The sequence below is a fragment of the Colletotrichum higginsianum genome, chromosome 4, assembly GCF_001672515.1.
Source record: "Colletotrichum higginsianum IMI 349063 chromosome 4, whole genome shotgun sequence".
Taxonomy (NCBI): domain Eukaryota; kingdom Fungi; phylum Ascomycota; class Sordariomycetes; order Glomerellales; family Glomerellaceae; genus Colletotrichum; species Colletotrichum higginsianum.
This window is the reverse complement of record NC_030957.1, coordinates 1,176,465-1,203,606: the sequence shown is the minus strand read 5'-3', so window position 1 is coordinate 1,203,606 and position 27,142 is coordinate 1,176,465. Positions and strand designations below refer to the sequence as shown.

General features: G+C 56.6%; 7 protein-coding genes across 7 annotated transcripts; 4 read left to right on the top strand and 3 right to left on the bottom strand.

Annotated features, from left to right (window-relative positions):
• Window positions 1-650: 650 nt before the first annotated feature.
• CH63R_05678 (uncharacterized protein) lies at window positions 651-1,027 on the bottom strand (the record flags this gene model as incomplete). The annotated part of the gene is made up of 2 exons (XM_018300653.1): window positions 651-845; window positions 923-1,027. The coding sequence occupies 2 exons, from the start codon at window positions 1,025-1,027 to the stop codon at window positions 651-653; spliced, it is 300 nt and encodes a 99-aa protein (XP_018158503.1).
• A 5,368-nt stretch (window positions 1,028-6,395) lies between these two features.
• CH63R_05677 (Hsp90-like protein) lies at window positions 6,396-11,032 on the top strand (the record flags this gene model as incomplete). The annotated part of the gene is made up of 2 exons (XM_018300652.1): window positions 6,396-10,868; window positions 10,922-11,032. 2 exons carry the CDS (start codon window positions 6,396-6,398, stop codon window positions 11,030-11,032), a joined length of 4,584 nt encoding a protein of 1,527 aa, XP_018158502.1.
• A 770-nt stretch (window positions 11,033-11,802) lies between these two features.
• Window positions 11,803-13,062, top strand: CH63R_05676 (60s ribosomal protein; the record flags this gene model as incomplete). The annotated part of the gene is made up of 1 exon (XM_018300651.1): window positions 11,803-13,062. One exon carries the CDS (start codon window positions 11,803-11,805, stop codon window positions 13,060-13,062), a length of 1,260 nt encoding a protein of 419 aa, XP_018158501.1.
• Window positions 13,063-13,435: 373 nt separating this feature from the next.
• On the bottom strand, window positions 13,436-14,404 carry CH63R_05675 (Ribosomal recycling factor; the record flags this gene model as incomplete). The annotated part of the gene is made up of 2 exons (XM_018300650.1): window positions 13,436-14,276; window positions 14,334-14,404. The coding sequence occupies 2 exons, from the start codon at window positions 14,402-14,404 to the stop codon at window positions 13,436-13,438; spliced, it is 912 nt and encodes a 303-aa protein (XP_018158500.1).
• Window positions 14,405-14,974: 570 nt separating this feature from the next.
• Window positions 14,975-16,848, top strand: CH63R_05674 (uncharacterized protein; the record flags this gene model as incomplete). Its single annotated transcript, XM_018300649.1, has 3 exons — window positions 14,975-15,036; window positions 15,101-15,149; window positions 15,286-16,848. 3 exons carry the CDS (start codon window positions 14,975-14,977, stop codon window positions 16,846-16,848), a joined length of 1,674 nt encoding a protein of 557 aa, XP_018158499.1.
• Window positions 16,849-17,383: 535 nt separating this feature from the next.
• On the bottom strand, window positions 17,384-21,370 carry CH63R_05673 (DNA repair protein rad50; the record flags this gene model as incomplete). Its single annotated transcript, XM_018300648.1, has 2 exons — window positions 17,384-21,103; window positions 21,167-21,370. 2 exons carry the CDS (start codon window positions 21,368-21,370, stop codon window positions 17,384-17,386), a joined length of 3,924 nt encoding a protein of 1,307 aa, XP_018158498.1.
• Window positions 21,371-24,308: 2,938 nt separating this feature from the next.
• CH63R_05672 (GATA zinc finger) lies at window positions 24,309-26,000 on the top strand (the record flags this gene model as incomplete). Its single annotated transcript, XM_018300647.1, has 3 exons — window positions 24,309-24,389; window positions 24,565-25,774; window positions 25,840-26,000. The coding sequence occupies 3 exons, from the start codon at window positions 24,309-24,311 to the stop codon at window positions 25,998-26,000; spliced, it is 1,452 nt and encodes a 483-aa protein (XP_018158497.1).
• Between the last annotated feature and the right edge of the window lie 1,142 nt (window positions 26,001-27,142).

Below are 27,142 nucleotides of genomic sequence, written 5' to 3'. Positions count from 1 at the left end.
AGGCCGGATGCTTCGAGACAGAGGGAGAGGAAATCCAGAGAGAAAAGAACCTTCTGTCGGGTCGGGGTATGGGTGGCAGTTTATGGGCCGTTCATCCTCGTCCTCTGCAAGAAGTAACACCTCCCGTTCGTACCGTTCCTTCATCGCCATTCGGACGGGGGGCGAGCAAGCAAGCAAGCAATAATCGGGTGGCCGGTCAAGCCCAGGCTTACGGACATTGGACCGCTGAGCTGCATGTGCCGTGGACTACGGACGGTGCCATCACAGTGAGCAGATCCAATGAGGGGCCAAGGCAAGGAGGGTTGTTAAGCGCCCGGTTAGAGAAGGGTCGTTCTATTGGTTGGCCCCCGAGGGATGCGGCCAATGGGGACGGCGAGATGCGACGTTGTGCACAATACCCGCCTCAGGGAGGACAGGGGTGGCGAGCGTTTGGGGGCGGGGGAAGGTGTTGCCAATTCGATCTCCCATGGATGGCTGGGTCACTCGCGGGATCAACTCGTTCGTGCGATGCTGGCGCGATACAGCAGGAGATGCAGCGGAAAAACCAGAAAAGAGCGAACACATGGGGAATCTGCTCTGATGCGCGGTGATGGTCGCTGAACGTTCCTTGGCTAGACGGTTGTGGGATCTTCCGCGTGCAAGACGGGGGTTTAAGCGCCTTGCTGGAGATCCCTCTGGCGATATCCAGATGTAATGAATTGATATGGCGACCGCCGACCGATGAACTTGTCCCGAAACTGTGGCGACCCCGGGAACAACCAGCGGCCCGAGACGCGGCGACACATGGGAATCGGGGGAGGGCAGGTCCGGTCCACCAAGTGCCGAGCACGACGCACCGCATTTTGCTGTCATTCAAGAGTCAATGCCACGTCCGCATGGGAACAACGATCCGACCGGACCGCAGATGAGAATGATGCCTCACCAAGGTTTGATAGGGGTGTCGAGGGATGGACAAAGTTGCATCAAGATAGAAGTTGGTGCTGCCATCTTGTCTGTCCTGTCTTGTCTTGTCGTCCCGGTTGAACATGGCCTAGCTTGCGCCGCCCATGACCACCATCAGCTATGTTCCGTTATTGACATGTGTGGTTGAGATTGGCATTATTATTAGAGTTTGGATTGTCAACCTTGCAGGCACACAAGTGTAAGATTCAGACGAACTTTCGGTGCTGTCCAACTTTGTCAGAATGTTGATGCATTTCCGCAAGTCCACTTGCGACGATCTCAGGGAAGATGTAAACTCTTGCGTAAGCCGACGACGGCTGAGCTGCTTATCTGGGAGTCCTCGAATCTTCGTAATTAGAGGGAGGGGGAAGGGAGTGCCACGAGCCATGGCCCCTTGGTGATACAGACCACCACTTGAATGAAGAAACGGGAGGCATGACGTGCGACCGGCCCCGCAGTAGACAAGCCCCGAGGAATGAGGCATCATTTGAACACTATCTCCTTGAGGCATGAGAAAAGAACGAATTCGGTTGGCAAGCATGGAGTAGGGCTGACGCTTGCCTCGCAGCTGTCAGTGTCAATACTGGTCAGCCCGGGTCAGCACCAGCTCTAAGCGTGGTGGTCTTGGACGGAGGAACGCCAATAAAGCAGCTGGACTCGCTCCGGCAGCTTCGCACGTAGGTTGATGGCCGGCGAGTCAGTCCGTTGACCATCTTGTCGTCGTCAGCAGCTCCTGAACCGAGACATTTTGTCCTGACGCAGAATGGAATCACCGCCGGTGAGACGGCTGAGGCGCATCTTTGCACCCTTCTTTCGTGAAAATGTAGGACAAATGAGGAAAGGCGTAGCGCTCTCTGTCATCGCCTAGTCGTCTCACAACGGATACAAAAACCCCCGAGCGCGCCCCTACAGGCGAATGCATTCAAAGAAACAGGAATGCCTTTCATCCCTCCGCCGATAGTTGTGTCTTTTGGAGGTCTCTCCGGCTCCGAGGCAAGACTTGGGGGACATTGAAGTTGACGTCACACTGGTAAGCCGCACCGGACGACCAGCAGGTCTCAGCGACGATACGTGTGAGCGCCCCTTCGTATCTTGATAGGACGATGTTATGGCCAAGCACATGATCCAGCCTCAACGCCCTAGCAGCGAGTGGCTCGTTTGGGTTGGTACGGGCCGAGCAGCCAAAGATAGGCGTAGCTGTAGGCATGGAGGTGTGCCATCGAAAATCATGGCCGCATGCGATTAACGACAGACAGGAAGACAAACTCCAAGTGTCATTTGGTAATTGTGTGGTAGTAAACGTTGACCTGATGATGGACTGGCGTTGGAAAAGGATGGGCATCGACATGTTCTGCCCTAAGGGTCTTTGGGAAAGATGGCCATGCTAATGCTGCACCATAGCTTCGTCGGTAGGTAAAGGGCGACCGCATGAAAGAAACCGTGAAGGGGGGCGAAAGTTGCAGGCGTAAACAATCCCGTCAGGCTGTGCCGGATTGAGACCAATGAATGGGAGCGTGGCAATGAGCTACTGGCGACTGGCAGGTGAAGATCATCGATCGGCGAGCTATGAGTGAGGTCGATCACGGTCTGGACCACGCTAGTTCGAGGCCAGCAGGGGTAGGCGGAGAAATCAAGGCACTGCTAGACAAGGATAATCCCTAATGAATTCCTCCTACATGGTTTGGGAGGCGTGGTTTTTGTAATGCTTGGCTCTTTCCCATCCACTCCGACCATCCACTCATACTGCCATCACAAAAGGCCTGATGAATGGAATGAAAAGCAAGGTAGATTGGCTGGAGAGCCGCGAACGGGGAGCCAGGCCGTTACCGTGCATATTTCCGTAGGGTAGGCAAGATGAGATGTGGGTGACCTGACGTCAGACTTCTCAAGTGCCGCCGGGCTACCGTATCGAGGCCGGCCGTCCGCTTGACCGCGACGACGTTGTTTGATAATTCTGCCTACCCGGTTATCGTGGCATTATTTCTGTTGGCTTGGGAATTTGTCCCTCCGCACTCGATGTTTGCACAGGTAGTAAGTAGTACCCTCCCTATCTTATGTTGGAGGTATGCCCGATGAACGGGACATGTGCCGTAGTTTCTTCCCGGTCACCGCTTCGTGCTTCGTTTTCAGTTGACTCAAAAAGGGCGTCCCTGCCTAATTGCATTCCTGAAGTTGAAAAGGAGAGACATGGGGCCGGGCTCCGCGAACCAATTGCCTGCGCAAAAGTACGAGGTGGGTGCGAAAACCACGGCCGAGTCGGGTGGAGCAAAAGAGAAATCCCATCCCGCTGAATCCCATCTGTGCTGGAAAGCTTGAAGTGCTTTCGTTTCCCTTCCATTCCCCACGTCTCAGCGACGCCGCGGCACTGCCGCCCCTATATCCGTATTTTCAGGGACCCGCTCCCTCCTGTTTTGATAGCTATTTCTCTTTGTGACGAACTGGATTTAAGCAAGACGGACATGGACTGAAACAGGATAGAGGTACGTTGAATCGGATGTATCCCTTGATGCTCGCCGCCCTGATCGACTGTACATCTAAATTGTCCCCGATTGCCAGCAGGCAGCCCTCTCGGACCACGACGGTTAATTGGTTTTTGGCGCGAATTATACTTTCCGCGTGGCTTCGAACAGTGGTCCCCTGCTTTCTGAGCCATCTATTTGCCCGACACCACTTTGTAGACCCAGATGATGCGGCATGATTGGCTGTTCTGCTGCTCGCAGCGTGAGCGGTTCTGGTGGATGTGGAATAGCACGCATCCCGAGTTGGATGTGGAGGTACGACATCTGCAGAACATCACCAACGGGCCCACCTGACTCGACCGTGATCAGACAAAGGGTAAGGAGAGAGACGACTGACTGGATTACGGCGACTAAAGGGTCATCGAAGGACGGATAATAAGGCATGGTAAGGTATGAATTGGCACTGCGGCTGGCACTTGCAGCCTACATCACAAAACAGCTCGTCTGATACGTCCGAGTGGAACAGGGCGTCCCAAGCCAAAGCCCAAGAAATCCAGAGATTCCAGACCCGAGTCCAAATATCCAAAATCCCACCCACTCTTCACTTCCTACGCAGCTCCGCCCCCAGTCCCACTGACCCCAGCCAGCCAGTGCCAACGCCGCCGTCCCAAGCCTAGTGTCGCACTCGTCGCGTATCTTTCTGTTCCTCGCAGCCACGCACGACTCACCAGTCACCCGCTGGGCTCCTCCACATGCTGCATGTCACTTGACACTCATTCTTTCTGCTGATGTTTCCGTCCTGGTCTTGTCGGCAGGGCTACGTAGCGTCGGGACGAGGGAAGCCAAGTTGGAAATGTTTGGGTTCCATGTAATGAACGAATGGAGGAGGGAAACACAGGCAAGGCGAGTTCGAGGTGTCGTGTGTCGAAGGAGAAGGAAAAACAACAAAACAAGGGGAGTAACGGACGAAAAGAAAAAGAACCACACCAGCAAAGGGAAGAAACCAAGGGGCTGCCGCCTGGCTAGGAATGGACTGAGCTGGGCGAGGAGGAGAGGCGTCCATCCACTTTTGCTGCGTGGTGTGTGTACGCAGGTATTCGTAGGGTACCAAAGTGTAGGTAGGCCATGCATATACAGTCAATGGGAAGTAGTATGTATCAATTGCTCTTCACATATCCACCATGTCCTCTTTCCCTTTCACTTTCTCTTCCTCTTCGAATCCCATGCGCCTGTCTCCTCGCGCTCCCTATTGTTCCGTCTACATTTTACACCAGCTGCCAGCTGCCAATACAAAGCCCACCCCGGCCTCGCGTCCCAGTCTAATGCCTGCGTCCACTTGACTAGCACCGCCGCGCCTTGCCTTTGTGAGACCATCCCGAACCCGTACAAGTCCAAACCGACCCAGACCAGACAAAATAAGACCAGACCAGGAGCCAGCAGAAAGCAAAAAGGACGGGGAGGGGAAAAAGGGAAAAGAAGAGACTGACGGAACCAGAACATGAGCCAATACGACGTTCCCCTGCCTTGACTCCCCTTCAAACATCGATATCCCGATTCTCCGTACTGCATCTCGATTCAACGTTCCAATCCACGTACATCGTGCACTGTATCGCGCTTCTCATCTATCCATCAATCAATCAATCAATCAATCGATCGATCCACCACCGCTCCACGACCAAAACATCCGATACCCGCAAATCCGCCGCCGTCCCATCTCGCTGTCGGCCAGTGCGTCGCTGCGCCCGCGGTCTGCCTGCTTGCCTCACAACCACCATTCTTCTTTGATCCTGGCCTCACGCTGCCGCAACGCTTGACGCATCGTGCTGCACCTCGCACCGACCGAACTTTGCCCCTACCTTGCTTGCCTTGCCTAGGTAGTTGGTGGTCCCATCAACGACACGAAGCGACGCTATTGCACCGCACCGCACTTTGGGTGTAGTGCGCAAATTGCCGTTAGGCTGGATAGCACTCATCCCCGTCCTGGTAAATGCCATGTTTCCTTGCCGTTTCCGCCCCTTCCTTCCTGCCTCGGACACAACGCTCGAATCCCTTGATCCATGAATACCGCCGCGGCTGCTCTCTCCAGGTCTTTGAATGATCGTGGTGACCGACGGCCGCCGGGGCTGTTGCCAGTGGCAGCAGTGCAGTGTAGTGTCATTTGCAGGTGCGCCATCAGCAGTTGCTGTTGCCGTCCTAAGTCTTGTCATCCTCGTCAAGCCATTCCCAGATACCCCCAACTGCTCCCCAGTCGCTGCACTGGAAACACAATACCACTTCCCCCCCTTCGCCACCCCCGTCAAGGTCCTGCCCCCTAGCCACAGCCGCCTGTCCCAGTCGCTTGCCCCCCCTCGCCGCCAGTCCAGCAACCAAGCGACTGTGCTGCATGCTTTTCCTCTTCTTCCCAATGGTCCTGGTCCGTCACATCCTCCTTTGCTCGATCTAGATTCACGCCTCGGTTGCCAACCACGTTCACCCTGGCCGCCTGACGAGAAGGATAGAGAAAGAGAGGTAGCGGGTGCGTCTGAGAGAAAGCCCAGCTCCCTGTACAGAGTAGGCTGTACTGTAGTTGGTGCCATCCACTCCAGGTGTTCTGTCTTCCCTCCAGTCTATCGCTACTGCTTCACGGATACTGTAGTACTGTACCGGACAGAGCACTGCTCCGTGCAAAAATATACTTGTTGCTCTTGGCCTGGCCCGCTGCCGCTGAGGGGGCCTCTCGCCTATCGCCTCTTCTCGCCAGTGCCTGTACCCGCACTACACCGCACCACCACCTGTCCGTGTCATTCCTTGTGTCCCTCTTCTTGTTCGTGCTGGTTGGTGCCTTTTCTCTCTCCTGCACTTGCCTCAACTCCGCCTCCGCTGTCGCTAAAAGGGAATCGTTCTAGTTGCGGCAGGGGAAGAAAACGACAGAGCTGGAGGCACGACGCGAAATTTTCTAGACCGGACCGACTTGCTCGGCTGCCGTCCTTCTTTGACTCTTCTTCCCGCGCCTTCATGCCGCAGGGCGACGATCGCTTCCCCCAACCCACATTACAGCTGCTTCCACCCTCGTCTACCTCGCACCGTCCTCGTCCCTATTGTGCCTCCGGATACATCGCCGTCCCGATCAGCACGACGACCACCAAAACGACGAAGACGACGACGACGACGACGAAGACGACACCCAAGCCCTTTGCCGTCGCCGCTGCAGCCGCTGCGACGCCCGAGGCCGCCTCTGCCACTGTCTCCCCCACCGCCTCGACCATCGTCGGCAACCAGGCCTCGGCTTCCCATCCCACCAACCCTCGCTATCGTCCTGCCTCGCCAACCCTTACCAACTTCACTCCGGGACAGCAATGGAAAACGCCTGATATCGGTCGGTATGGTTTGACGTATACTGATCCAAGTTGCGATCCTTCATTCGACGCCGTCTCCGCGTCCCTCTTAACGCCCACATCCGATCCGACTTCCCCGACAGCACCGTCGCATACGGAATCATCCTACTCGCCGAGGTATATAACGACCTCCCAGACCAAGCGCCAGTCAGACGAAGAATTGGACACTATTCATACACAGCCGTCACCTTTCAAGAAGGCGCGCACTCGCCTGGCCCCCCCTCGATTCATCTCTCTTCCCAACCAACCTCCACCCTCGGCCATTCTGGCGAGGCGAAACCAAGGCCTCATCTCCCCTCTATTTTTTTCTTCCTCCGGCATCCGACGACAGATGCCCCCTCGACCCAATCCCCTTCCCCCTTCAGACGCCGCCGCTGTCCTCCTGGCCCGTCTGAGGGAGGATACCGAGGCAGTCCACACCGTCCGCCTACCACGCGGTACCGTTCACTCCCATCGCCCCGTCAGGTCCGGCAGCACTCCGGGTAGCAGCAGCCTGTCGTCGTCTGCAGACGCGACACTCCCATCCTCCACAAAGAGCCCGAACAGCCAAACCCTTCCTCAAGGTTTACACATATTGAGAGGGGTCGGAGTAGTGGAGCTGCTGGAGCAGGACGAGCGTCCGACCTTCATCATCGATCTTGCGAACCCCGTCAACATCCAAAAGACGGGGCTGCACCTGCTCTACGCCAATGCTGCACTGCGGGCTTCCGCAGGCATCCTCGAGCTGCTGTCTGTCGAAGGCGATGATATCTCCAACAACACCGACTATGTCAACTTTAAAAGTTGGACCACGAGTTTTGTCTTGAACCACGAGTCACTCGACGTATGTCTACCTTCTCACAAATATGGAGGCATCACGTGGACCTGCTCGACCTTGCGCAAACGCTTTCGCTTCGTGAGCGGGAGCACCAGTGCCGTATCGACGGCTCCCGATTCCCCCGGCCCCTTGGCCGAAGAGTCCGCTGTTCTCGAGCAGCGAAGCATAGGCCCCACGCCAGATCAGCCACCCGCTGTACCCATGGACGATGAACCCGATTACTTTGGTGACATTGACCCCGACTCTCATGATGACACCCCGCTTGCGAACGACTGTGTGATGATGGACAATGGCGAGAAGTATCATTCCGACGAGTTCACCCAGCAAGTGTTTCAGGCAGCCATGTCGAAGCCGTCTTACGACTGGACCCGGATCCAAGCCACTCCAGATTTGGGCGAGCACATCCTCTTTTGTCGACAAACTGACTGGGCCTCCACGTCACTGGGCCCTATAGAGCATTGGACGCCGGAACTGCGGGCCATGGCCAACATGGTCATGGGCAGTCCCCATCCCGCTGCCATGTACTGGGGAGAGGATTACGTCACTATTTACAACGAGGCTTATATCGAACTCGCTGGCCAGAAGCATCCTAAACTCATGGGCGCGCGTTATCAAGATGCCTGGTCCGAAATTTGGGGCGACCTCGGACCCATTGTCAACAACGCTTGGACGAACGGCCAGGCGGTCATGAAAAACGACAACCAGCTCTTCATCAATCGGCACGGGTTCCTGGAGGAGACGTTTTTTTCATGGTCACTCATCCCTCTTTTGGGCAGCGAGGGCCAGGTCGTCGGCCTTTACAACCCCGCTTTTGAGAATACCCGTCGCAAGGTCAATGAACGTCGCATGCTTACGCTGCGCGAAGTTGGCGAGAAGACGGCTGCTGCTAAAGACGTTAGGGGATTCTGGTCACGAGTAAAAGAGGGCCTGGAGTTCAACGACGTGGATGTGCCGCTCGCCCTCATCTACTCCGTCAAGGACGACAACAGCGAAAGCGAAGTGTCTTCAATGCACTCGGGGAGCATAGCGCATCCTCCGTTGCTACAGCTCGAAGGCAGCCTGGGCGTCCCCGAAGGACACCCGGCAGCCCTGAGTCACCTTGACCTGAAGTCTTCAGACGAAGGTTTCGCGCCCTACATGCGGCAGTCCATGACGATGCAAGGAGCGCCCATTGTGTTGTCGTCTGAAGCCGGCAACCTCCCGACAAAGCTTCTCGAGGGCCTGGATTGGAGAGGCTTCGGTGATCCGTCCAGGACGATTGTTATCCTTCCCGTTCATCCCACCACGGCCGGCGAGTCTGTCGTAGGGTTCATAATTCTCGGAACCAACCCCCGTCGGCCGTACGACGACGAGTACCAACTCTTCATACATCTACTGTCAAGACAATTAGCCACTTCGATGGCATCAGTCGTGTTGTTCGAAGAAGAGATCAGGAGAGGCCAGAGGGCAGCTCGTCTGGCTGCGCTGGATCGCCAGGAACTTCAGATGGAGTTGTACCTGAGGACACAAGAAGCGGTCGAGAGCGAGTACAAATTCACGCGAATGGCGGAGTTTGCGCCGGTTGGCATCTTCATTGCGAACGACAAGGGTCTTATCAATTTCGCCAACGACATGTGGTGGCAAATCTCGCGACACCCGAAAGCAGAGGACAGCGTCAATACGTGGATGCAGAGCGTGATGGACGAAGACCGCCCAGGGGTTGAGCGCTCTTGGCGCCAGCTCATTGAAGAAAAAGAGCCCATGACAATCGAGTTCCGCTTCAAGTGCAGCCGCCAAAATGGACTCAACACCATTGATACTTGGGTTTTGATGAGCGCCTTCCCCGAGCAGACTGAGGACGGCAATCTCAAGAGCATCTTTGCCTGCATAACGGATATTTCGCCGCAGAAATGGGCCGAGGACTTCCAGAAGCAACGCAGAGAAGAGGCGGTAGAGCTCAAGCGCCAACAGGAGAATTTCATCGACATAACCAGTCACGAGATGCGCAACCCACTGAGTGCCGTCCTCCAGTGCGCCGATGAAATCGTGAACAGCATCGCCGAATACCGCTCGCAGCAACGGGACGACAAGCAACTCGAGGTTCTATTGGAAGGCTGTGCGGAAGCCGCCCATACCATCAACCTATGCGCCAGTCACCAAAAGCGCATCGTCGACGACGTACTTACCTTGTCGAAGCTTGACTCGCAACTCTTGCTCGTTACCCCGGTCGACTCCCACCCCACCACGGTAGTGAGGCACGTCATCAAGATGTTCGAGTCGGAGTTGAACACGCACGACATCAAACTGGAGTTCTCTATCGACCAGGCCTACGTCACCCATGCTGTCGACTGGGTTAGACTGGACCCCTCAAGGTTAAGCCAGGTGCTGATCAACCTCATGACGAACGCCATCAAGTTCACCCAGGGGCGCGAGAAACGTGTCATCACAATGAGGATGAGCGCCTCAAAAAACATCACCGAGGTCACAGAGAAGGGCGTCTCCTTCTTCCCGACTCGTAAGGAGGACGTTCAGGCCTTAACCAAAGAAAAGGACTGGGGCACCGGGGAAGAGATCAATCTTCACTTCTCGGTGCAGGATACAGGGCCGGGCCTTCGCGAAGACGAGAAGAAGCTCCTGTTCCAGCGATTCTCCCAGGCCTCACCCCGCACCCACGTACAATACGGCGGATCAGGGCTCGGTCTCTTCATCTCGCGGATGCTCGCCGAGCTGCAAGGTGGGCAGATTGGCGTCGTCTCCGAAAAGGGCATCGGCAGCACTTTTGCGTTTTACGTCAAGTGTCGCAAGACGGCCACGCCAAGCTCAGAGTCAGCGACCCTTTCGGCGCTCAACCTGGCCCGACCCATCAAGAACGAGTCCATCTCGGCACCAAAAGCCCTGCCGCTCGCTAGCCTGCCCAGTCGGACAACCCCCAAAGAGCAGGTCGTCACAGAAACGCTGCTCTACGACGTACTCATTGTCGAAGATAACATTGTGAACCAGAGGGTTCTGCGAAAGCAACTACAGAACTGCGGCAACAAAACACATGTTGCGAACCACGGGGGCGAGGCGCTCGACCAGCTCAAGAAGTCGCGTTTCTGGGCTGGAAAAGAATCGTCGGGGTTCGATCTTAGCGTTATCCTTATGGATCTGGAGATGCCGGTCATGGATGGAATGACGTGCGCGAAACGCATCCGTGAGCTGGAGAGGGAGGGAACTCTCGTCACGCATATACCGATTATCGCCGTCACAGCCTACGCGCGGCCAGAGCAGATTGAGAGCGCGAAAGCCGCCGGTATCGTGAGTTGTCCTCGGATCTCTCCCCACAAGCACGACTAACAAGACCTATCCAGGACGACGTGATTTCCAAGCCCTTCAGAATACCAGACTTGATGCCCAAGATCGAGGAGCTAGTTTCGAAGTACAGAGCAATAGCTACTGTAGAACCTGTAGCCTCGGTCTGAAGCCGGGCTAGGTTGTCGTTTCCTTCCGAGCTTGTCACTTACAGGCTGTCGTTTCACCAGCATCAATAAGTCTTCAGATTCGGATCTCGGATTATGTGTGTTTCTGTCGAGATGGACCCTTGCATTTTACGACAGCGAGAAGTTGCTGTCACAGCAGACGTGTTCAACAAGACGGCACTAGAGGATTGGCCAGAGAGGCGTTCAAGGGAAGCAAGTGACGGAAAAAAAGACTTGGGAGGTCGGCTTGGCTTAATTGGTTATTCGAATTGCATAAGAGGAGAGGGAGGGAGGAAGAGAGGAGGAGAACTATCCGGAAGCACAAGACTTGGAGTTCAGAGGGGCACTGGAAAGCATATGAGCGTAGACGAGTCACGGGCCATGCATGGGGCAGAAGACCCTACCTTACTGACGATGAACACTTTGTGTGTATCTTTTGATGCTTCCCGACTCGGAGTATCGTAATGTAAAGATACCCAAAACACTATGCATTTAAGTCGACGATTATGTGCGGGTTGCGAATGCCTCGCCCTTGCTACGAGGCTAACACAATCCTGTGCGGGTATGTGGCCTAAGGTACGCATACATGGGTGATGCGGATACGTACCTAGCTGCTTTGGAAGGACAGGGTTGTCCGTGCTTTATACTGAAGCTTACGTAACGCAGATTTTTCTCAAGACAGCAGCTCCTTGGACCGATCAGTTCAGCGACGAAGCTCACATCGCTCTGCACAAGAGAACGATCGCGGACCTGTCGCTCCCCATCCGCCCAAAATGCACCAGCAGGCTCTGCGATCGGCTGGCAGCCGTATAAAGCCAGACGTTGTCGCCATCAAGACGTGCATCCGAAACTTTTCCACCACGCAATTGCGCGCCGCGAATGAGCCTTCCTCCGACAACAAGAACAATGGGACCGCTGCCCGTTCCCCGCGAGCCCCCTTATCGACCGGACGAGAACGATCCCGCGCCGCGGCCAGCGAGATCGGTCAGCTTCTGAGAGGCGGGCCTAGGGCAGGCGGAGCAAACAACGCCGGCGTCGGTGCAACTGCTGCGAAGCCCAACCTCATCGACATCAAGACCCTGCCTAACCGCGAAGGCTCCGGCGGAACCAACTTTGTGAAGCTGCCTCAGGGCTTCGGGCGCGGCGGTCGCGGGGCCTTCGCCGGTGGCCGTGGACGCGATCTTCCCTCCGGGTTCTCTGCCGGAGGAACTGGCCGGGGCGGGTTTACCGGCGGGCGTGGACGAGGCGGTTTCGGGGCACGCGGGGGAGGCCGTGGAGGAGGTCGTGGAGGAGGCCGCGGAGGACGTAGTGGTCGGGGAGGACGCGGGGGCCGCGGGGGCCGCCGCGGGAGGGACGGCGAGGATGGCGCCACGGAAGGGGCTAGGGGCCACGATTTGGGCAAGGAGTTGGAGAGCTTCTTCCGCCCCGAGACGGCCGAGGAGCACGCCTTCATCCGAGCGCGCGAGCAGGGGTTCTTGCCCGAGGCGTTCAACCCCTCCGTCAGCGTCGAAGAACTGCTAGGGTTCGCGCCCTCTATGCCGATTTCCAGCTCAGCTTCGGGCGTCGCCGCACCCAGCGCCGTCATGGACACCCTCCGCGAGGTTGGGGGCGGGAAGCACTACGCCCCCGATTACTGGTCCGACACGCAACACACGGCGACGGAGCTCGTGTTCCGCGGCCAGGGAACTTACTTCTTCAGCGACCTCGCCGAGAAGGAAAACTTCGTCAGGGACGTGCGCACGACGCCCGAGGACACGGCGAGCGCGGAAGTCAAGGCGTTGAAGGCGGTGAAGCTCGAGGAAGGCGCGGGCGCGGCCGTTAGGGAGTACATCATCGAACGCATCGTCAAGGGACAGCACACGCCTGCCAAGTTTGTGGAGCAGGCCGGCCGGGACCCGATCAGCAGGGCGAGGGAGTCGCATCTTCTCAACGCGACGTACCGTGCGAGCGACGGGCGGAAGTTTGACGACAAGATTGCGTCGCTGGTGGCCAGGAAGAATCCTGCCGCCGGAAGCAAGACCGCGACGGCTTAAGGACCCGTGTTTGACTCGGTTGTAGGCACACAGACACACACATACACACAGACAGACAGACAGAGAGAGAGAGAGACAGAAAGGGTGGGCGAGAAAAGCAAGACAAGCATTGTAGGATTAAGGGGCGGGTTTGAAAAACGAAAATGTTGTACACTAAGATTCAAAGTCTCTTCTACTGTACACTAACAGTCTGGACGTTTCGAGACTTTTTATTCCCCTCCTCCCCCCCCCCCCCTTTCCGCATCACCTCGGTACCATGGGAAAGTATTCCTGTAATAGACAAGGAGAAGAAAAGGTAAGTTCATGTGCATGATGCTCACGGAAGTGTGTGTGTGTGTGTGAGAGAAAGAGAGAGAGAGAGAGAGGGTCGACATTAACCCTGGATCTTCCTGACGGCTTGCTGCTCTGCGGCATCGACGACCTTCATCTCCTTATCTTGCAGCTTCTGTAGCTCCTTGTCGGCCCTCCTCTTGAGATCGGGGACGATGCCGGCTTCCTTCTGCCACTTTGCGTGGACCTTTTTGCGCTTTTCGGTCACGTTCCTCATCTTTTCCCTCCAGGCCTGGGCGGCGTCCTTGGCCCTTCGCACGACGACGTCCTTGTTGGTGGCCTCGACCTTGAGGACTAGCTCGAGCTCGTTGTCCGGGTCTTGCTGGGGCTGCTGGTTGAAGTCGGGCGAGGCCTGGACGGCGGCCATGACGGGCTTGACGTAGTCCCTCTCGTAGAGGAGGAGGGAGACGGTTCGGCCGCCGGGACGCGGCACGATCTCGGCGAGCTCGCGGAGAGGGTAGGTTGTCGCCGGGTCCTTGCGGTCGGGCTGGACGACCAGGGCGCCGATGGCATCCGGGGAGAAGCGGTCGCCCGACTGGAGCTTCTTGAGGATCTCGGCATGGTGGGAAGCGAGGGAGGAGAAGCGCGAGGCGACGTCGGCGAAGTTGAGGGGATCGGCCGGGTCGGGCTTCGGGTGCTTGGAGCCCGGGAGGTCGTCTTGGTCGGCCTCGTCGACAGTGTGGGAGGTTCGGGAGACGATCTCGGGGGAGTCGTAAGTCGGGTACTGGGGTGCCTTCTTCTTCTTTTGGAGGCTCGAGGACTGGGAGAAGGAGCGCACCGCGAGAGGGGCTGTTGTTGTTGTTGTCGTCGTCGTCGCCGCCGCCGTATGTGGGAGGGCGTTGGATGCTGCGATCAGGCGAGCTGCGAGCGGTGCCTGGGCTTGGCTGTCGCATGGTCAGCTGGGTTACCGTTTTTGTCCTGCCATTGAGACGGGTATGTACCTCCGCGCAGCTGGGAGGATGCCATTGGGGCCTCGGAGAAGCGAATTGGAGACTCGGAGGCCTCGCATCATGTTCTGTTGTGATGTTGCAGTGTTTTGTTTGTGGAGCAGCCGAGCTGTTGGAGCTTCGCCATTTCGATGTGACGTTGTGGGGTGGATGCTGTTTCTGTGGGAATCGAGGACAGGGGATCATAGACAACTAAAATTGCTCAAAATTCAACAATCCGAGACGGTCGATTGGCCCAGCGGTCTAAGGCATCTGCTTTACACGCAGAGGATCGCAGGTTCGATCCCTGCATCGATCAAGTCAATGAACAGTTCTTTTTTCCCTTTTTTAAAGTGCTGGTATCGCCAACTTGTTATGTCTTGAGGTTGATGTCTTGGAACCAAGAGCTATTGAGGAAGGACATACCTAGGTAGTTCTTTCCTTGCAACTGCTTTTCGAAACAGCTCCCTCCTTTTGGCGCAAGGTGCACCTCTCTCTCTAGCGCATGTCCCCCTGTAGCCCCCCTGTGTCCATTGCACTCACCACCACCTACCTTCTGGCCTGCTAGTCGCGCTTTTCCTCGCGGGCACGCGACGTCAGCGGAAGGCTGATCTTTCAATCACCACCAACTCCTCCACCACTCTAAAGGCGCAAGTATGGAGATCGAGGTCGACGCAGACCTCTTGCGGACGGTCGCAACAGGTGGCCAGATGGACTAGTACGTCGAAAAATCCATGTCGCCATTTCCTTTTTCGTCATCTGCTGACCACGAGATGCAACAGCGGTCTATGGCCCGCCCTGTCGCAAGGAATCATCTCGAGGCTAGACAAGGTACGTCCACGTCCGTCTGCCTTCCAGCCCAGCTTCGAAAAGACCAGCCCGTTCGAAACAAACACCAACCCCATCGCACACGTTTGGAAACCTTGCGGATAGAGCGCGCTCATCAGTTCGCATCGCGTGTGTCTAGATTGCCCACAATGAATTTCCCATCCCGAACCTGCCCAACCCTCCTCAACCCATTAACGCGCCAGGCCAACAACCGCGGCTTCTTTCGCCGCTCCCTTCGTCCTCCATCGAACCCGCCAGCAGCCTGCCATCATCACAGGACGCCGACAAGGAGAACAGCAAGCCGAACGTTCCGGCTTCGTCGACAGTCCCCGCCGAAACCGAAGCCGCCAACACCGCCGCCGATGCATCGTCCGTCTCCGAGGCCACCGAGTCTCTCCCCGTCCAGATTACGGCCATGCTCGACGAGATCAACTCGGTCCTGTCGACCTTTCCCAAGTACCCGCCGCACACCATTCAGCGCCTCGCCGAGCTCGTTCTTGAGCCGCGCCGACACTACCGCCACCTGGCCTCGTACCTGCACGCTGTTGACCGCGTTGTCCACGTCACCAGCGGCGCAAACATCTACCCCCTTCCGCCCGCCATTCCCGACATGTCCACCATGACTCTGCTCTCCAACGGCAGCGCCAACGGGCAGGAGAATCCGGCCGCGGCCGCGGCGGCAGCTGTCGCCTGGAGCAACTCGACAAACTCGGTCGCCTCGACCGTCGGCACGGACGAAGCCCTCGGCGGTGCCCTACTAACCCCGATCCCCTGGCTCACCCGCCGCCCGAGCCCGGGATCATCCTCGCCGGCCTCCTCTAACGGAGGTGGCCCGGCCGAGATCCGCACCGAGTCGACGGAGACAATCGACGGCCCTAATGGCGTCGGCAGCATCGAGACGGTCAGCGTCAGCGTTAACGGTATACCATCCATGGGTGCAAGCAACAGCAGCCGCGCGATAACACAAGGTGAGTTACTGCGACAAGAACAGGAGCAGGGCGTCGTTCCAGTCAACCAACTAGTGCGACAAGCAGAAGAAGCACAACACGCCGCGGCCCTGCGAAGCGGGGACGGCGTCAGGGCCAGCAGCCCCGAGAAGCAGCACCAGCACCAGCACCAGCAGCAAGAACATGCCGCTGCTGCCACCGCCACCTCTGATGCCGGCGCTGCTGTGGCTGAAGAAGAAGAAGAAGAGAGCGAGACACCGCATGCCCGCGGGCCTGAGGAAATCGGAGTCGGTGACCTTGGTCCGCAAAGCGAGACGACAAGCTTCATCAGTGGTGCACTTGGCCTCGAGATGCAGGGCATCGACGTCGAGGCTGCCGTGGGCCGGAAGGCTGAGCAGACGCATGCCACGCCTCCGCCCGAGGACGCCAAGAAAGAAGACGATGCTGCCGAGGCGATCGTCGACGACGCAGCGTCCGACACGAGCGTTACGTCGCACGCCAAGCGTGATGCCGACGAGGAGCTCGATGGCCTTGCCAGCAAGAAGGTTAAGGAGCACGAGGGCGACGTGGCCGGGGAAGTGTCAAAGGCTACAGTCGGATCGCCGAAGGAAGGAGATGCTGAGGCGGTGGCCGGAGCCGTCGATGCCAAGACTGAAAATATCGAGGAGAAAGCCGAGGTCAAGGCGGACGGTGCTACGGCCGAGGCTGCAAATGAGGCCGAGGTGGCGACAGAGACAAAGAAGACGGACAGCTGAAGAGGGAGGAGGCCCTTGTGTATTGGCTGGGAGAGATGCCGCGTTGCGTGATAGGGGAGGCTACCTATGATACCATGAACCGCTTTCACCGAATTCTCGTCAAACTGTTTTCTTTATTTCTCATTTTCCCGCATCATTCATCTATCGTCATGTATCGCGGGTAATCGCAGCGTGTTTGGAACGGAGTGATATGAAACCAGAAAACGGGACACGGTTGAGCCGCGCGGTGTGCCGTTAAGGGTGGCGTAGTTATTGGACTGTACCGTCACAAGAATACATGAGTGAAGGGATGGCGAATTGGATACTTCTAGAGGTCACACACAAAAACTCTTATACGCCCAGATGACAGTGCAAGAGTAGCCCTCTCACTTCAAAGATGAGAGATTGCGTGCGGGGTGGTGTCAGGAAAATGGACAAGAAAATATTACCAGACGCCGTGCTCGCCATGATCCACCGAACGAACCAACGAACCAACACCGGAGTTTTCACCACCAGCCAAAACGCCCGCGCACATTTCCCCCGTACGATCGATCCTTTACAAAACCCTCGTGATGCTCTCCTTTGTGATGACGCTGTTCTGCTTGTCGTCCCTCCGGACGCGGAAGAAGCTGTCGCAAAAGTCGCTGCAGCGCATGTGACGCAGGAACTCCTCGTCGTGGGTGATGACGATGAGCTGGAAGTTGCTCTGGGCTTGACGGGCCTTGATGATGGCGTGAAGGCTCTCGGCAAGGCTCTTGATGTTGTCCTTGTCGAGGTTGGTCGTCGGCTCGTCGAGGGCAATGAGACCGCAGTTGACGCCAAAGCTCTCGGCGAGGGCGAGGCGAATGATGATGCTGGCGAGCACCTTCTGGCCCGCCGAGCAGCGGCCGCGCATGTCCATCTCCGTGTCCTGCTTGACCATGCAGACGCGGTAGTTGTAGGAGCGCCGGCCCGTCGTCGCGTTCTCGTTGTCGGAGCGGATAAGAATCGTGTCAATGTCCGTGCCCTGATACGTGCTCTGCCACAGCTCGCCGGCGATGCGGTTGACCTCCTCCATTTTCAGGCTGTGGTACCGCATGATGGCCGTGTCCAGTGCCGAGATGTACCGGCCCAAGTCCTCAATGGCCGCCTTGGTCGTTTCGACCTTGATGTGCGACTCGCGGTACTTCTTGGCAGCGCTCTTGTACTCTTGCTCCCACTCCAGCAGGAGCCGCTCGAGCTCCTCGTCTTTGGTCTTCATCTGACCCATGATGGAGCCGCGGTCCGCGACGAGCCGGTTGTGGCGGTTCTCCAGCTGCCTCGCTTCGGTGATCAGCGATTTATAGTCCTCGTCGGCGTCGCGGGACTCCAGTTCCTCAATATCCCGGCGGAGGATCTCAAGCTGCTGCAGGTTCTGGCGGTACTTCAGATTGTTGCTGATGTTTTGCTTCTTGCGGTCGCCGTTGTCGATATCCTGCTTCAGCTTGTTGGTGCGCACAGTCAAGTCAGATATCTCCTTGTCTAGAGCAGCGATCGACTTCTCGAGACTAGCAATAGCCCGCTGGTTCGCCGCCAGGTTGGAGGGGCCGCCGCGGTCGATGTAGTCTCGAATATCGCTCTCGACCATCTTCAGCTCCGTGACAGAGTCGGCAACCTTGTCCCGCTCCTCGGCAATGGCCTGCTCCTTGGCACGGCCACGCTGCAAGGTGTCGTCTCGAATTGACCTAGCCTCAGCGATCTCTGGCTCGATGGATTCCAGTTCCTGATCGGCTTGGCTGATCAACTCCCGCTGATGAGCTTGATCCTCCTTCAAGGTCTGGATCTGATTCTGAAAATCCTTTTTGCGCTCCAGTTGGTTGAGAGCCTTGCTCAGCTTATTCCGAAGCTCGCTTTTCTCGAGTTCGAGCGCGTTGACCTGGTCCTTCATCCGCTGGCGATCTGACGTTGTCTTGGAGAGCTTGTTCTTCGTCGATCTGATCTGCTCGTTACAGGACGCCTGCAGCTCGTGAATATCGTCTGCACTTCTGCTGACCGTGCCGGATGACTGCTGAGACATGATTCTGTCAACCTGCGCCTCCGAGTCCTTGATATCCTTGACAGCCTGGGTGATATTGATGACTGTCTTGTTGAGAGACTCGATATCGTTCAGCTTGCCTTCCTCGGCGCTGACGACGGCATCGTGCTCCTCCAACTGCCGTCCCAGAGTTTCAAATTCGGCCTCCAGAGAAGCAACCTCTTCCTTCACAGACGGGAGTTCTGCCATCAGTCTCTGGTAGGTCTCGTACTGCTTCTTGACCTTGCGCAGAGCATTAAGCAGGGCAGTGGAATTGGCGAGGTCTTCCTCTGCCTTCTCCTTCTTGTTTGGATCAAGGAACTTGACCAGCTTGTCCGAGAATCGGGACTTGGAGACATTCGACTTGTCATCAAAGACGCGGTCGCAGAGCCGGCATTTGTTCTTCTCCTGCAGCATCTTCTGGCAGCCGCGGTAGTAATCTGCTAGGGCGTCCAAGAGACTGATGTCAGTGGTGTATGTCTCAACGTCTTCCTCATGCATTTTGACCTCTTCCTCGTAGTCATCGATAGTGGCGCCATCTCGGACGGCCTGCAGAGCAGCGACGACCGCACTGCGGCAGCGCTGTGACTCGTCCGTCTTCTTGGCACCGACATCTTTAGCACTCTTCAATTTGAAGTCCACCTTCTGTTGCTTGTCCCTTGCCAAGTCACGCTTCTGGCGAGCGTCGGCGACAACTTTATTCTGACGTTTCAGGGCGTCATTGAACTGGGCCTCGAGGGTGTCTGTCTGCCATGCGGTGCCAACATGCACGTCCAGCTTGGGCTTCCATGTGTTGGTAAGGGTTTCGAGTTTGCGCCTGCGATCTGACAGTTCCTTCTTTCGCAAGTCCAGCTGCGCCCGCTCAGACGCAAGCCTCGTACACTCCATCAACTCGCGTCCAAGCTTCTCATTCTCGGTTTCGAGCTGCCACAGCTTCTCGTTCTCTCGCTGAAGCTGGTTGTCGAAGTCGGCATGGGCCAAGGACTCGTTCGCCTTTTTCAGCCGGCTCTCGACATCCTCAAACTGATTGTCAAGAATGGCCTTGGCACCCTCGTCGATGTCCAGACGGTTAATGTCCATCTGCAAGACGTTGGTTCGCTTATCAATGGCACCCATTCGCTGCTTGGCGAAGACGCGGTTCTGTGTCGTCGTTGCCTTGCGGCCCTCGAGATCCGTGATGACACTTGTCGCCTCGTCCAGCTCTCGCGCGTTCTCCTTCTGCGCTCGATCTAGGTCACGCTTCTTCTCGGCCAGCAACTTCTGAATGCGTTCGTTGAAGGTCTTGATCTGCGCATCCTTGAGGTCACCATCATAGCCACGGAACCCGTGGAGCTCAGCAGCATCCCGGACCAGCTGCATGCGAGACTGGAGCTGCCGTTCATACTTGTCCTTGTCGGATTGATGTTTGCCCTGCTCCGCAAGCTTGGTAGAAAGCTCGCGGCGAGATTGGTTGAGGTCCTTCTGCAGCTCGGCATACTGAGCCTTGTTCTCGTTTGCCTCCTCCCCGTAGCGGGCCATGCGCTCCTCGTACTGCGCCAGCGCATTCTCCAGGTACTCGTCGTCCTCCGAAAGCTCCTCCAGTGTCATCTTGATATCGGCAATGGAGCCTTCGCGATAGGTAAGCTGGTCTCTCTTGAACTTGAGGTCATTGACTATGTTCAAGTAGCTGTTGGCCTGCTCGTGTTTTTCGCGAATCTGCTCCTGCAGCTGTTCCATCTCAAGGGTGAGCGCGTTGCACTTTTCACGGGACTCCTCGATGTCGTTCTGCAATGCCATGGAGCGTTTCTCGGCACGATCACCCTTCTCCTTGTTGATTCGGTCTTGTTCCTCGAAGATCTTGAGCTTGGCTAGCTCCTCGCCCTGTTTTTTCCTGAGGACCTTAAGGTTGTCGATGGCTTTGGTGTATCGCATCGCTTCGAATATCTGATCAAACTGCTTCTTCAAGGCGGCGGGCTCACTCATGGGCCACAAAGACTCGTCCTGATGGCAGAAGATGACGTAGTCGAGGATGGCTCTCGAAACGCCAAGCTCTCTCGGGATGAACTCGTCCATCTGAGCGACTCTGGATGAGATGACGGTGCGCTCGCCATTGTTATTGTAGACCAGTGATCCTTCAAGGGTCTTGAGAGATCGGGAGTTCTTCTTGACGGTCAACTGCAGGCTGCGCGTGGAAACGCACTTGTGGCCACTGGTCGAAGTGAATGCAAGCTTAACCTGTGCCAAAACCTCCTTCTCGCCGCACAACTGGGAAGTGTCAGCGCAGGTTCATGACGAAGGTGAGAAAGAACACTAGACCGAGCTACGAACCTTAGGGTCATGAACGAAAGCGCCGCCCTTACTGTTGGGGGGCTGCTCGCCGGTAGTGGCGTACTTGAGACACTCGATGATGGTAGTTTTTCCGGAGCCATTGTATCCGACGATGAGGGTCAATGGCGTATAGAATGAGATGGTTTCGCGACTGCCTCCAAAAGAGCGGATGCCCTGGACGGACAGCTTGTCGATTTTGGACATGGCGGGCGGTGGCTCTCGGAGCCAATTGCCATGCGAAGCGAGGGGATGTGGATGATGTCGTTGTGTGAAATTGCCGGTATCGACGTCGAGAAAGACACCGAAGCCGGGGGGATCTTGGCGTATACTTGTGCTCGATTGTGCGATACCCGTCGAGCAGTGCTGGCTGCTGCCTTGCAACAGGCTGCAGTCAGTGGGTATCGATTGAGGTGGGCGCTGATAGTCGCTGGTGGATGGACGTGCATAGGATGGGGACGCGACGCGAGGTCTTAGGACGCTGAGAATGGCACGCGTAAAGACAGCAGATGCGAAAAGGCGTGACTTCGCGCACCGGCTTATGAGATAAGATAAGATAAGATAATATGAGGAAGAAGAAGGCTTTCGGTCTCCAGGGCACCAAGTCCCCTCTGTTTTCACAGTGATGGATGGCGCTTACTGACCAGGATGATTAAGGCCGCCTGCAGCAGACATCAGACATGGAGCGAATTCTCGAAGGTTTGAAGTTATATTTTAACGGGCAGGTGGTCAGATGATGGGACCGTTGGAGAGGCCAATCCGTTTCGTATACGGAGTACACTACTAGCTGGCCAAGGAGATGTCGACTATACAGAAGTCCAAGGTTACGGTCACAATTGATATTATTCAGTCAATGACATCATGATGCAACTTAAAGCAATTTGCATTGCGCTCTTATCGAGTTCAGACCATGTCAAAGATCAGACGGTCTTTGCAAAAGGCGATGCGAGCACGGAAAGACGATTACGGGAGAGCAGCATTTCTGAGGCAAGCACCCAAAAGGGCCCAGACCGATGGAAGAGGTAGCCGCATTGGGCTAAGCGAGGTGCCAACCGAGTCACGATTATGGCGCTCTAATCTCACATTTGGTTCTTATTCTGAATCGCCCGAGAGCTGCCACTGAGCTGTGAGGCGCAACGGGGTCATGCTCCTAGCCCAGGCAGCCCCTCCGATATCCAGACACTTGTCAAAGGGAAAGAGGGGCCCCTTCTGGTGTCGCGAAAAGGTTCTGCAATAGCGCTAATTCTGGAAGAAACCCTCGAGTCGGAGCCCAGGTGCTGTCTTCTCCACCGGGACCCATTGTGGCTGTCGACCGCGCCCGGCCGGGGCATTTGCTCCGGAAAGTGGCATCCCAGGCGGCACCTCCCAGGGGATCATCGCTGTACTGAGCCCCTGTAGCACCAGCTCTGAAGCCGCCACCCTAAAGAACCCCAAGGTACGAAGTTCCGGCGTCGATGTCGGTGCCGGTTGATTGTCCTGGTATAGCACTCTCTGCTTCTACTACCTACCTGGGTAGCCCGGGCGAAATGAGGCAGCCAGCTATCCCCTCATCTGAAAAATATCATTCACTGGGACAGGCGGGAAGAAAGCAGTCGCTGAGTTTATAGGGAATCTGAATTGCCGGGCTGCCGAGCAGGAGGCGCACGCCGGGGGGAGCACGGGGCACGGAGCATGGAGGGGGGCCATCAGGGAGGGGGAGAGGGGACTTGGGAGCGGATAGGAATGGGGGGCAAATACCTTCCTTCAGCGTGTAAGCCAAGGTACCACTCACTGCCCACTTGACATCAGGTGTGTCCTGGTCACCAAATATCCATGTCCCTCGACTCAAAATTGCCATGTGCTCCATTTCCATTTTGTAGTTTCCCATCTTTTCTCAGGCCCCTGCTTTTTCCATCACGTTCGTGCCCATTTGGCCCATTTCATCCCGCCCGCACCGCGTCTGCGCTGCGATTGTCCCTCAGCTGAATTTTCCCCCATGGTGGTGACGACTCGAGCTTGACAGTTCTTGCAACCCACCCCAGACACCTCCCTCCCCTCCCACGTCCTTACTTGGACACCTACCTATCTTATCCCTTTTCCTTTTGCTCCTCCTCCTTCCCCCTCTGTTCCCCGAATCCGTCCCTCTCATCCCAATTTCCACCCTTCTTCCCAAGCTTCTCCTTTCGACCCGCTGCGGCCTGTCTTCGTCGCCCCTAAGGTGGTCCTTAGACTTTCACCGATGATCCACGCTCCAACCCGACAGGACGCGATATTCCCTGGTTGTGTCTTGCGACAGTACCAACCCGAGAGATAGGACAGAGAAACGAGACAGACGCCTCACCTCGTCGCCACGCTCGAACCAACACCGGCTTTCTCCCTCCATCGACTATTAGCGTTGCGTACTGCTAGGTACTGCCAGCGCTACACGCACTGCTCACACAACGCACTGAAAAGCCAACACGTCCGAATCACACGGGTTTAGTCACGCCTGTACTAGCAGCAATCCAGCCTGGCTGGCCTCTTGACTTTTCTTAATTGCTGCAAGACCCCGTCGACTGGAAGTCTCTCACCCAACCCACCCCCGACCTGACCTGCTCTACCTTCCTGCCGTCTCTTGGCCGCCTGCTGGTCGTTTTCTTCTCTTCTTGCATCGCTTATTCAGTTGCGTCAACGACACAATCCGGCGTTGGCTCCGACATCAGTCTTGTGTTTCTTTTTTCCTTTCCTTCTCTCGACGAATATAGACGGTCTATCCAAAGCGACATGGAGGACTAAGCAGTGCACCCGTCGATGCACAAACGCCCCATACCCGCATTTTACCTCGACCTACTTCATTTGACTCTAGGCCTTGTCGGACCCAGCTCCAGCCTCCCGCTCCCCGTGTCTACTCATATTCTCTGGGCCTTCGTCGACACACGCCTCGGCCCGCATTCGCAGTCCGCCGTTGCAGGCTCAGGCCCCCGTCGTTGTCTGGCTATCAGCGCAATCCCGTCTTCACCGCAGGCGCATCGATCTCATCACACTTTCCAGTTGCACGTAGCAATTCCCTACCAAGCGCAGACCTGCAGTACCATACTCCCCTAAACCTCGATATCGAGTCACGGTGCAAACCGCCAATGCCTTTGCTAGAAGCCGTCAAGGCCAGTATCGGATCAATACCACAACCATGTCCCACGGACCACCTCAGCCGCCCCCGGCCAGTCTGTTCGGCTTCGGGCCCCAAGACGCCTTTTCTGCCTTTGATGCTGTTCGTCCCGCCCGCTTCCCTTGCTTGACCCTGATCTGATACCTCACACTTCCCGCGACCGACTCGCTTACCACTTCTCCCCTCCGACCCGCCAACTCCCCCCCACCAGCGCATCCTTCTAGACCCTTAACAATCCGCCACAGAACGCTCTGTACGCCGCGCTGACGCAATGCAGATGGCTGAAGCCGACCCCAACATGATGTCCTCTCTCCTGGACCCGACAGTCTATGGGAGCTTTGACGCCATGTCCATGAGCGTCGACAACCCCAACGACGACAATGCCATGTCCACCTTCAATTTCGCCGGCAACACCCCCATGCCCGACGCCATGGGAGACGATACGCCTTCCATGAGCAACAATTATTCAAACAATGGCGACGATGCTTCCAGTATCGTTGGCGGCGGGCCTCCACCCGCCGGCGGCATGAGTTCGCAGGCCATGCAGCAGGCCGGCAGTACCCTCACCGAATTCACAAAGAGACGGAACTGGCCCGCGAAAGTGGTCGAGGAGCTCAAGGACTTTCTCCAAATCCTCGACGCCAATGGTCGCATACGATACGTCTCGCCGAGCATCCTGAACCTAACAGGCTACACTGCCGAGGAGATCGCCGACACCTTCCTCAAGGACCTAGTTCACCCAGACGACGTCGGCGTCTTCGTCGCTGAGCTGAACGAGTCCATAGCATCGGGAAATCCCTTGCGCCTGTTCTTCCGGTTCAAGAAGAAGGACGGTAAATACGCCATTTTCGAGTCGGTAGGCCATGCCCACATTGCGGCCGCCAAATTTGCGCCGAACCCCCACAACCAATCACCCTTCTGCCAGGCCGTATTTATGATGTCGCGCCCATACCCAACAAAGAACGCCGGTCTGCTGGACTCGTTTTTGGAACACAAGATCGAGAACGAACGCCTGAGGAGACGCATTGCCGAGCTGCGCAGGGAAGAGGACATGGAGAATGAAGAGTCACAGCGGCAGTGGATGCAGAGCCAGGAGGGCAGGTCGGACATGACGCCGTCCGAGACTACGATGACGTCTGCTCCGAGCCACGTCTCTCGTAGCACAGAAACGGGCGACAGGTCTTCTGCCCTCAACGTCGCGCTCACGCGCGAGGCTCTGGAAGGTGTCGCAGGCAATCGCCCAGATTCGTTGAAGGACAAGATGGCTAGATACGAAGGGACAGCTTCGCACACGGACACCATCGAGATGTTGACCGGGCTGAGATACATTGAGGGCGAAAGAAGTCGCGGCATCACGACAGGCAACGCAAGCCCAACACTGATCAAGGGCGACGCCGGAATCGCCATCCCACTCGATCGCGACCCTCGGACAGGCGACAAGAAGAAGAAGCTCAAGACTTCGGAGGAATACGTCTGCACGGACTGCGGTAAGCTCCAGCTCCAACTCCCGCTTTCTGCTACTAGCTGCGCATATCCTAAACACAATAATCAGGTACACTGGATTCTCCCGAATGGCGCAAAGGCCCAAGTGGACCCAAGACACTATGCAACGCCTGCGGTCTTCGGTGGGCCAAGAAAGAGAAGAAAAACCGGCATAGCAATAGCACCAGTCATCAGCCAGGTTCGTTGCAGGTCGAGCATGGAGGAGGCTAGCCCTCCCAGAATCACCACGGCCGACAGGTGTCCCAGAGGGTTGGGTGCGGGCGGCTATCGTTTGTCATCCGGAGTTAGCGTCTGGAAGACGACACGGCGCAAGACTATTGTTGTTATTTTTTGACGAACATATGGCTGCCTGCTATGTTTTTGGTCTTATTTATTCACAGCAACCGAGATACCTTGAACACGACTGGGTCATGGAACGCACGGAGCGGGGTCTTTGGATAAGAAGTCTCCATGGGAGGGAAATCCAAGCCATGTTGCCTCCAATATTCACAGCTCCCTTCACACGGAAGGACTGACAGTTGATATGGACTGCGAGATGAGTGATGTTCAAGTGCGCGCGTGCAATTCGCCCGAGTACCACGCCTCAGTCTCGACTGTGCCTGTGCCCACAGGTCCTGGGACCGGGGCAACAGGCAGAGGCCGCCGCTACCCAGCTAGCTACGGTGCTGTTTGCAACCTCGACCCGCCTCACTCGCGCACCCATGCACACTGACGAGTCGATGTTGACAGACACGAAAGCTCGGAGGTTTCTTGAAACAGGCCGTTTGCCGTGGGGTCCTGGACACAGCTGAGCAGGCTCCGGTCCTGCATTCGGACAAGTCGGGCCATCCCAGTTAGTGGTTCATTGGAGCGTCGGTCAACTAATAGAATACCCGGGCATAGGTCAGACTGCGTGGTACGCTGGATAGTCAATGTCACCTATGGGTTGGCACAGCAGACTTCTAGGGGTCCAACTCACAACCAACGCGGATCTCCCTACCTAGGTAAGTCCAGATACCTAGGGACACTGCATGTGCAGTTCATTGCAGCTGGAGATGGGTTCGCGCCCCCCTCTGGAACCCTGGACAGCTGACTTGGCTGCATTGCTCAGTTTGTCGATTGGGGCTGTGAACCTGGTGGCCTTCCAGGCCATTGGACACTGGTTCGGCGTTGTTTTTGACGTGCATGGCCAGCTCAGCCAGCTCAGGGCCCGCCCCCCTAAGACATTGGATCGCCTGCTGGTGATGCGGGGACATAGCTTTGCCTTTCCATAAGAACAGAAGCTTTCTATCTGGCTGGCCCCCCTTTCTGACCCTTCCTTCTCTCTCTTTCTCTCTCTCCCTCTCTGTATTTCCTCATTTGTGCTTACGTAT